General features: G+C 33.7%; 1 protein-coding gene across 1 annotated transcript; it reads left to right on the forward strand.

Moving 5' to 3' along the window:
• The first annotated feature begins 6952 nt into the window (after positions 1 to 6952).
• LOC142351636 (uncharacterized) lies at positions 6953 to 9049 on the forward strand. Its single transcript, XM_075403774.1, has one exon. The coding sequence runs from the start codon at positions 6953 to 6955 to the stop codon at positions 9047 to 9049; it is 2097 nt and encodes a 698-aa protein (XP_075259889.1).
• Positions 9050 to 11641: the final 2592 nt, after the last annotated feature.

The raw sequence follows: 11641 nt of genomic DNA on the forward strand, positions 1-11641 counted from the left end.
CTCTATCATGTAGTCCAAATTCTTTATCAGACTGCACAACTGCTAGTTGTTTTTGCTTGAGCTTGCTTCCGTTCGACTCAACGTCACAAGTAAATGATCCCAGAAGCGTTAATTGATGACCATCATAAGCTTCTAGATGTCTTATCTTACCATCCAACTGAGTTTTACCAAGCGCAGTCCATATTTTTGATGATATCACTGTGCTATCTGCACCTGTGTCTACCTGCATTTTTATTTTGCAGTTATTTATTGAGATACATTCCCATGTCAGAGACATGCTAAAGATTTGTTCTTTAGTATAAAACAATCCCATCTCCGATGCTGGGGATGCTTGCTCTGAAAAAACATTTCCTTCTTCGCAAAAGTTGTTCTGTTTATTGTACTTACCTGAATTTGGTTGGGGTTTGCTTCTACACATTTTTGAGAAGTGTCCCACATTTTCACAGTTGTTGCAATTTTTTAGCGCTGGACAAGGTCTACTAGAGTGTGGCTTACCTCCACACCTAGTGCACACGTTGTTGCTTTTATTAGCCGTAATTTTTTCATTTTTTTTCGAAAGGTCTTTTTGAAGTTGAACCCAACCTCTTTCTTCACGATAAAGCGCTTATTAGCTGATGAAGAACTTGCAAAAGCCATTGCTGGACTTCTGAACTGTAAGCTCTCGGTCATTTCAGTAACCGACATTGCTGGTTTTGCTTTAATACCGTCTATTAGTCCAATTTCTGCTTCAAGGTCCCTCAAACCTGAGATAAACTTTATTTTTACCAACAACTCTTCGGGGTAGGCCGCTGTTTTCAGTTTTTTGAAGTCACAATAGCGTGCTTCTCCTCTAAGACCTGCTAGGAAGTCGTCGTCTGACTCCCCTACACCTTGTATTACGGACAGAAATTTAGCCTTTTTTGCCATTACTACTCTCTCTTTAGGAGAAATATAATTTTGAATCGCCAATCTGATGTCTTTATACGGAGTGTCTATCAAATTCATAGGACTCATTAGGCTCCTAAGTTTAATAATTGCATCTTGCCCGCACATACTAAGGAAGAGATTGGTTACCTGTAGGTCCTGTACAGTACCATCGGTGTTGACCTTGTCCTCTTTCTTCTCGTCGCGACATTTCGCCACAAAAGACATAATCCACGCAGAAGCTGATTCTGCTTTCTGTAGATTCAAGATTTGTCTTTCTGTAGCTGGTCTGGACACCATTGTCGTGGTCGATGACACGGGTCAAACAATTCAATAAGTTGAATTTTAAAATAAATTTTGAAATGAAAATATACAAAAATTAGCTTGTATTTATAGTAGTTATCTATGCGAAAATATACAGAGAAAATTTAGATTAGTTAAAATTATTTTACTTGATTGGCATGTGAATAGATCTTAACTCCGAATCCCGGAGGTGATTTTCTATTTTTATCAACATTTCATGAGAATCATATATGGCTTGGGTACAATCGATTTCATTAGTTGTAGGTCGGTGGATGTTAGAGTCAGGTTTCTGTTGGTGGAAGAATTTAGTTCTGACATATGATTGATAGGTCAATAAGATAATGAGAGCGCCAAAACAAAATTAGAATTGAGTTTAGTTTCGTGGCCATTACTTATCGACACAGCAATAAAGTTCGTCAGGTAAGTTCTTCTTTCGTTCTTTGAAACTTTAATAAAGAAAACTTCTAAATTTCTTGATGTTTCTTTGAAACCATCACAAATTATATTTTACAATGGGAATAAAACGGTTGCAACAAACTTAATAGCAGAATATTTACAATAAATAAGTGTTTATTTGCTGGTTTTAGAATATCAAAAATATGAACCTGTATAATTAGCTACTCATAATTAGTAGTTTCTTATGTTTATATAGGGTTGTTCATTTATCGTTCTCAAATTTTCAAATGATGTTCTTCCACGTTCTGACCTCTATGTTCAGATTTTAACCTCTAACTAACTTTTTAGCGCCTTTTAACGAAAGCGTTATCTAGACAACTGCAGTGCCTACAAGTATTGGAAGTCATTTGTTCTGATATCGCGGAATTCGGGTCAATTATAATTCTCAAGTTATCAAAAGCTTGATCACCTGACCGGTATATCAAGAGTAAAATTTAGATTGGATTCAGAGAACGCAAAGTCTCTCATTTCTCCAGCTATTTCAATCTGAAAAAGTTAGACAGATTTTAACATTATTTGTTTCAACTGAACCCAGTTTCGAAAGGATTGAAATTGACAAAGGTAACTAAATGTGTCTATAGGTTTTTCGCTCAGAGGGAAGTACAAAGAAATCAACGTGGGAAAAGATAATCAGTTTAGGAACTGCTATCAGACTATTTGGTACCATTGATTTTGCAGGCCAATTGTATTTTAATTGCTACCAGGGTTTTGACAACAATATTAACAAGGCGGCTCGGTAATGTGCAATCGCAGATAAGGTTCCGACCCCGCTCATCCACAATTTTGGCATAATTGTCTACCAAATGAGGAACAGATTAAAAAAAAACTGGTGTATGAACGAAAAGATAGCCTCCAAAGCATGGAGTAAAAAAATGATGCATAAGATTGATGAGATATGCCGATATTAAGAAAGCGAGCGAAGACGCACGGCAAAATCAAACAACAACAAACATTAATTACATCAAAAAATTTAAGTCCGTTTTAAAAAGCAAAACTTAATAACAAAGTCAAAATAGCGTCAGATGAAACTGAAATGAAACAAAATAACTTGTAATTCACCAGAAAAAAATGGTTATTCACCAGTTCATAATAAAGCTTGGTAACAATTAGACAAAAAAGAACAGAAACTTTAAAGTTAGAAAATTCGCTGAATTTAAAAAGAAAACAATTAATTCCAAAGAAATGAAAAGCATTAGAAATCAACTAAAATTTCCCATAGTTTTAAAATTACCAATGCCTCTATAGAAGGGACTTAAGAACTCTTGTTATTCAATTTTTTATGCAGTTTCAAAAAGAACAACAAATAGACAACAAACTAAAAATCAATTAGAACTTGCCAGAAAATGCTTTGGAACCCGTAAAGTCATCTTTTGGCCCCCAAAATATGTTTGATTGCACCTTCGTCTAACAACAATAATGTATTATGTGTCCGCTCATTATTGAAAATAAGCAACAATTAGACAAAAAAAGAAAAAAAAAATCCAAATTTAAGTAATACAGGTTTTTTTTCGAAAAAAATTTATTTCCAATGACATAAAAGCCATTAATTACAAAATGAATAATTTGAATAGGTTCGTCCATTCTTCCAAAGGAAGCCCTCGAGACCTTCAATTATCCAGAACAAGTCCTACGTCTACAAAAAGAACGTCAAATATGACAAAAACCAAAAATTAATTTACTTTTTTTGTGAAAAACCCGTGTCGAAGCCAGTAAAGTCATAACGAATTCTTTAAAAACATTAGATTTTGTGACACCAATCCCTTTTTACACCTTCGATTGACAAAAATAATGTCATCTTTAACCTTTCATTAACGAGACCAGGTAACAAACAGACAATAAAAGGAACAAAATTGCGAAGTTGAAATGTTTTTTTTTTTCATTTTGGAGAACAATTGTTTTCAAAGTCATGAAAGCCATTAACTATCTTCTAATATCAGATCTCATCTACTTTTTCAGGAAAAGCCGATCAAACCAGTTCATTGTACCGGAAATTTTAATACGACTAAAGAGACAAAGTAAAAACGACAGTTAAAGACAAAATTAAAAAATTCAATTAAATTCTTCGAGAAAGTACGGTCGAAGCGGTAAAGAACAACAATCTATATCTTTAAGGACTTAAATATTATCAACTGTGCGTCTTTTTGAACTCAAAAAATGTGATATATGAACTACCAATAACGTGATAATTTGACACAACTAGAAAACATGAAAAATGGGCAAATACCTAAAAATTAAAAAAAAATTGTGAAATCTAGTAGTATCAAAAACACAAAACCATAACTAAGGCGTAAAGCCGCTATAAAGACTAACTTTGAATTCAGCAGAAAGAAGGTGCACTCTTTAATTGCTGACACTAAGCTACAAGTTGACCAAATTAAAAGCAAAATGGAGGCGAAGTTCAATAGGCCATTTTTTATTTAAAAATCAAATACTTTAAAAGTCAAAACGACCATAAGCTTTCGAGCAATCAACTAGATAAATTAATTTTGAGTTAAATAGGAGGCCGATAGGGCCTATCACTAGTGAGCTTTCATTTGAAATGTTCTATTATTTAATTAACATAAAAAAGATCGGATTTTTTTAAATAAAAAACCGACTGACGACAATCCGAATTATTTTTGGATTGTAACGGTCCGAGATTGGTACAGAACTAGTCCTGATAATGCTGATTGTCCACTAGGAGTATTTAATTTCTGGAATGTCGTTGATCTTGATATTTTGTTAGTTAAAAATAAAAAAAAAATAATGCGTTTTTGATAATCAACGAATAAAGATAGCAAAAAACGGCAAAGTTTTATTTACAGAGCACTCTCAACAGAAATTGAAGTGGAATTAGCCCCCTTTTCAGTCTACAAAGATTGTGTTAGTGGTGTTTGGGTGTGAACTTCCTGCAAATTTAATCAGATTGAACTAAAGAAACTTATTTCGTGCTGTTTTTGATGAAAAAGTCTGAATTTTGTGAAATATTTAGCCGGAAATTGTGACCAAAAAAAAATTCACTGAAAATAGCCGGCACTATATTTTTTCTTTAAACGTAAAGTCACCAACTTTTTTCGTGAAAAATTTTATTAAATTTTATCAAAATTGGCGAAATTTTAGTCAAAAAATCCGAAAAAAAGGTGGTGAATGAAATCAACGGAATTCACTCTATTTTCTCGAAAGTTTAAACCTCGATATCTCCCTGTCAAAAACAAAAATAAAAAAAAATCTTTTTAATTCCATATTCTACGCTGGACAAGCTTTCTAATGATACCAGTCTCAACTCTCTACGATGAATATATCTATCGGCCAAAATTAACTGAACGAAAAAAACCCATTTGAGTATATAGTTCCTCCCCCCTCAAGAGGGGTCGGAGCAATAATAAATTGTTTTCTGTAAATAACAATATCACGAGTTAGTTACTCGTTCACGAAACCCAATCTTTTGGCTATAGAGAGATCACCCTTGAGCCAAAGAAAAGTTCTCTGGTGTCTGTGAGGACTAGATAAAGTTGCAGCTAATACTTAATAAACGCTTGAATTTATTTAAAATTAGTTTGAAAATTAGCAATGAAAATTGGGAAAGACTTAATAATAATAATAATTTTGGTTCCTGCGTAATTGCAGCGGAACAGCATTACCCGGAGGTTGGCGGCAGAGCAAATCAGCGCTGAATCAGTCTAAAGACATTCTGTTTTTTAGGATGACCAGTACTCTGTTCATGTCACAATTTACACTGGCTAGTCTCAATTTTGAGTAAAATTTACGTCATAAAAAATAATATGCTCAGCTTAACTCCCGCCAACAACGTTTGCTTTATATGCCCTCAGAACTTCCGCGTGTGTGCTTGTGACATTTAATTTGCGTAGCGAGTCGTAACCACTGCGCTAAATGGTCTTTGTGATAATTGCCTACAAACTAGCTTAAGTATAAATAGTGTGTATACTACTATACTAATTACCAGTTATAAGCTACAAAAGTATGACTTTATTCTGCTCAGACTTAATTTTAGGGTATGAGTAATTTTCAGACTATACAGGATAAGTTTAGCCTGTGCGAACTCTATGACCTCAATATAAACATAATGAAGAAATACTGCACATAAAGAAACCTAATTTATTCTGAAAATACAATGTTTCATTACTGAATTAAGTTTTTACTCTTGAAATGTGCTGGTTCAGCGCTGAAATGCTCTGCGACGCAAGTCCGGGTAGGCCTACAGTAGCCTGTTCTCAGCTGCTCTTTTTCTGATTATTCCCCACATTTCAGACTATTCTTTCTATGAGCAGCATTGCTCTTTTTTTGGTGACTAAGGCCTCGGAAAATTTAACTAACACTAAATAATTTTTTAGCTAAAACTTCATTTTTCCTAAAACGTAGCTGTCTAGAAGACTATGACAATGAGTTTTGGAGTATCTGTCAGTGAAGTTAGTTGCATATCGACGGGTACCATGTAGACATTGAAGATATTTCGCTGCACGAACCTCAATTGAATTATAAGACAGACATCCAAAAATGGACAAAAATGATTTGGTGATGGGTTTTCTCACCCTCTTCTTTGTGCTTTATCCTGAGTTGGTGCGCAATTATGTTTTCAAACTCCGATCTGGCGTAACGGCTTCTTCATCTAGGAATTGGTTATTTATACGTTTGTCTGACAAATGAAAATAGATATATGTGGTAAGCATATATTGGTTAGCGGAGTATTTAGAATTCGGTCAAAGTGTGCTTCCAAAAATGAAAATTTTCATGTTTTTGTTTTGTTTTTACATACACACCTCATAAATGTTTGAACACAAAGACTCAAAGTTACTTTTATTTTTTGAAGCTTTTTTAGTTTATGCAAGTCTGCTTTAAATATTTCTAATAAGTAATTCAACGAATCGATCTTAAGCAGCTGTTTCTTTTACATCAAATATTTTGAAATGAAAAAAAGAACTAATCAGAGGAGACTGAATCATACAACTAGATCTGGCCAAATTGAGTGGAGAACTGCACGGTTAAATATATGTGGTTCCAACAGAAGCTCTCACAAGTTTTCGTAAACCCGCAATTCTTTCTGTTGATTTCAGAACTTGTGTTCGTTTAAAGATTTTAACGGAATATATAATAATAATAATAAAATAATAACAAAAATGCACCCGATAACAAAGCTACATTCAAAGCACTGGAAAAGTTACACCCGAAAGAACCGATACCTGATGTCAGTTTACCTGACGATATTGCATCCAATGCGTTCCAGTTTAGTGAAAACGCAGTTTATGAACAACTTAAGACATTCAGCAAACACACTGCAGCCGGTCCCTCTAAGATGTTTCCAGAACATCTTCAGCACGCAGTAGACTGCACTGCACCTGATCGGTCCGAGTTTGCACTGAAAGCGATAACAAAGTTTGTAAACTTTGGTAGTAGGGGTCTCTTTCCTGTTTTTATTTCCAAAGCACTCTGCTGCGCTTCACTCACGGCTTTATCCAAAAAGAAAGGTGGGGTGCGTCCAATAGCAGTTGGCGAAGTGTTGCGACGCCTCATAGCAAAATGCTTGGTAAGTGAAGCTAAATCAGAAGCAATTGAGCTATTTGACAGTTTGCAATTGGGAGTCGGCATTAGCGGAGGCGCTGAGGCAATCATTCATTCGTCCAAAAATACATACGATAACATAGTAAGTGCTCAGAAGGACGGAGGCGTGCTTCAAATTGATTTCCAAAACGCTTTTAACTCAGTCAAGCGATCACACTTATTAAAAGCAACTTATGAATTTATTCCAGGAATTGCCGTCTTCACCAATTTTTGCTACTCCCAGCACACACCACTCTTTTATAACAATGCAATCATTCAAAGTGAATCGGGTGTTCAGCAGGGTGATCCGCTGGGACCGTTATTGTTCTCCTTGACGTTATGGCCGATCATACAGAAGATCAAGATTTCAGTTCCGGATTTGGTACAGCACATTTGGTACTTAGATGATGGATTTATTGCTGGTTCTGAAGATCAGACCAAACAAACGCTTGAAATCCTAGCCAATGAAGGCCCCGAGAGAGGCCTAATCTTGAGAAAAGACAAATGTGAGCTGTGGTCAATTAAAGATTTACCCTCCATTGATCAGGCAGTAAAAAGGATTTTGGGAAACGGCTTTGAAATTCTGGGCGCTGCAGTTGGTTCAAAAGAGTTTGTCGCTTCTTGTTTGAAGAGGAGAGTTCAAAAAAATTTATCTATGCTGGATAATTTACATCACCTCAACGATCCTCAATGTGCATTGGGTATCCTTCGCTACTGTTTGGGAACTCCGAAACTAGTATACTCATTACGAACCAACACTCCATCAAACGAGATGCTCGAAGTATTGAAAAGTTTCGATGACGGCCAAAGAGAAGTGTTGGATCAAATTATTGGCTCAATTATTGATGATGATGCATGGCAGCAGTCTTCCTTACCTATCAGTTTGTCGGGACTAGGCGTCAGACAGTCACAAGAGCAATACAAAAGTGCATTTGTGGGCTCAATTTTAGCCTCAGACGAGCTGGTGAACAAAATAACAAGTAGGCGTCCCTCAGAAAGTGACACTTTTAAAGAGTTGCAACAGAGTCTGGAACAGTTCAATATACTTTCGCACACGCAAAAGAAGATCCAAGAAGCACTTGATAAAGAAAAACTTGCTGACCTAATAAGAAATCAATCGTCAACTAGAGAAAAAGCAAGACTCCAATCACTATGCCTGCCTCACTCAGGAGCATGGCTTGCTGCGCCTCCAATTCCCGCTCTAGGTCTACACCTTCCGGCTAAGGAATTTCAAGTCAGTGTCAAGTACAGGCTCGGGATCGCGGTTTATGATCAAGAAAGAAAATGTCCTTATTGTAAGTCAGGTACATTGGACACGTTTGGTGACCATGCAGTTGCCTGCCATGGAAGAGGAGATGCGATTTCAAGGCACGATAGAATTCGCGATCGCATAGCTTCTGCCTGTTCAGCAGCTAATTTATCTCCAATAATTGAAAAACGCAATCTCATTGCGGAAAACAACTCACGCCCAGGAGACGTCTATCTTCCTTGTTGGAAATCTGGCCAATCTGCTGCTCTAGACATAACCGTGACTTCCTCTCTGCAACCGAACATTATTTCTCATGCGTCAGAGAAGTCAGGCTATGCAATTGAAGCTGCCGAAGATCGAAAATATGCTCAGTATGAAAATAGTTGTGCTCAACAAGGAATTATGTTCGTCCCGCTGGCAATTGAAGTTTTGGGCGGTCTGTCGAGGACTCTGAAGAAGGCCTTATTGCGCATGTCGTTGTTAGCTGATAGCAGAAATTATCAGTCAGTGGGACAATCCATTGCCTTCGACAGAGCAGTTCAGTCACTTTCTGTTGTCATCATACGAGGATCAGCTAATATGCTGTTGTCGCGAGCTCCGTAGTTGAACGCAGCAATTAGTTGAACTGTCTGATAATCAGCGACCCGATTGTGTGGGACGCAATGTGAAGATAACTTTTCCTAGACGCTTGTGTTGAGCTGAATCAATCTCTTGATGAATTAGAAACAAGCCCGAATTCTTATTGTACTCAGCCAATGAGAGGGGAGTATTTTCGTAAGCAATGTAAATCAACAGGAGGGTACTTGAGCGCAGTTCATTAACGCGAGGAAATTAAAAAACGAGAATTAAAAGGCTGAGGGAGAGAGGAGGAAATGTCAGAGATCGGAGATAACCTTAAGATTGGCAAAAAGAAATAAACAGCAAACATTTAAATTTTAGATCAATATAAACCAAGATTATTAGATAATGGAGACCACGCAGATTTAATTAAAAAGAAATATTCTGAAATAATAATAATAATAATAATAATAATAATAATAATAATAATAATAATAGTAATAATAATAATAATAATAATAATAGTAATAATAAAAATAATAATAATACTAATAATAATAGTATTAATACTAATAATAATAATAATAATAATAATAATAATAATAATAATAATAATAATAATAATAATAATAATAACAATAATAATAATAATAATAATAATAATAATAATAATAATAATAATAATAATAGTAATAATAATAATAATAATAGTAATACTAATAATAATATTACTAATAATAATAGTAATAATAATAATAATAATAATAATAAAAATAATAATAATAATAATAATAATAATAGTAATAATAATAATAATAATAATAGTTATAATAATAATAATAATACTAATAATAATAGTAATAATAATAATAATAATAATAATAATAATAATAATAACAATAATAATAATAATAATAATAATAATAATAATAATAATAATAATAATAATAATAATAATAATAATAATAATAATAATAATAATAATAATAATAGTAATAATAATAATAATAGTAATAATAATAATAATACTAATAATAATAGTAATAATAATAATAATAATAATAATAATAATAATAATAATGATAATAATAATAATAATAAAAATAATAATAATAATAATAATAATAATAATAATAATAATGGTGATTAATAATTGATATAATCATACTCTTTACTAATAACAAAGATAGAGATACAAATGATTGTTGTGTGTCTCCTGGTTTTTAATTTATTAGCAACCGAGGCTTTTCTCCTTTTTAAAATTTTTTTTCGCACTCTGGAAATGGGCTGTCCAAAACATTCACAGAATATTTTTTTTGACTGAGCATGATAAACGAAGAATTGGATTTTAGACTGTTCAGAGTGTTTTCAGAGAGCCGATTTTTTACTACAAGTTTTTGTCTGAACAGTGTAAAAAGTGACATGATCATAATCTATTCATAGTAAAAAACAGACTGAGAAATACTATGATTCAGCGCTGATTTACAATGTTACTATGATCCGGGTCTGAGCATGCAATCTGTGGTCTGGACAACTCAACTTGATGTCTCCTCCTAATCACTTATAAAATATAGCATAAACTGTTGAGAAATGTTTTAGTATTTAATATTTATCAGCTCGTATGAAATAATATTGAACTTTTTTTAGCTAGTCTATCCAGGGAACAAAATAATGCTTACAATTAAGCTAAATCTAGGCAAATTTTCAACGAAATCTTTACCATATCATTATCGATAATTTTTCCAATTAATGCTGCTCTTTTTTTAGCCAGCAGAAGCATTCTTTACTTGTCCGAAGGAAAATCTATTGGGTTATCCAAAACTACCTCAGAGGCCATTTTTTCTGGCTGTTTTTTTCTTTCTGGACCATCTTTAATCAATCGCGGGAATTACAAAAATCTGTTTTTGGCCATTTGTTAATGTACTCTATTTTGATTGCCCGGCTTTGCTTGGTATCGCCTTCGACTCGTTTCAACTTTTTGCTATTAGAAATTATATTCTTGTAGCATTGTTATGAGTTTTTGCAACACCAGTGTTGCTAGAAATCACGCCAATAAGGTAAAAGAGGGGTTTTCTCGCACACTACTTAATTCTTGTTTGAGATTTTGTTTCGGTCTTTTTGCGTCTGTTCTGATGTACTATTTTTAGAGGCTACTATTTGGCATCTATATATATATATATATATATATATATATATATATATATATATATATATATATATATATATGTATATATATATATATATATTACTACGATTTATATATTTATATATATGTGTGTGTGTGTATATTAAAAATCCCTTACCTAATTTAGTTTTTCGATTTGAATTGAATCCCGCCCAAGCTTGATTAGGTCAGATAGGTCCTATTACCAAGAAAATATAACTGAGATGTTGATTAGAACTTAATTTCTATCGCGGATACAAAAAAAGACCACACTTTGTAACAAATACATAAAGAGAATCAATAATGATCCTAGACAAAGCGAAGCACTCTTTGTACATTTTGATAACATGATACCAAAATATGACTTCATGTCTAAAACTTGACAATTTTTCTTCCGCCTTGTGTTGTTTTTTTACCATAACAAAGACGGTAATCTCTGAACTTGGAGAAAAAAAATAAGGCGACGCATTGTC

Source organism: Convolutriloba macropyga, chromosome 13, assembly GCF_964194025.1.
Source record: "Convolutriloba macropyga chromosome 13, txConMacr16.3, whole genome shotgun sequence".
Lineage (NCBI taxonomy): Eukaryota > Metazoa > Xenacoelomorpha > Acoela > Convolutidae > Convolutriloba > Convolutriloba macropyga.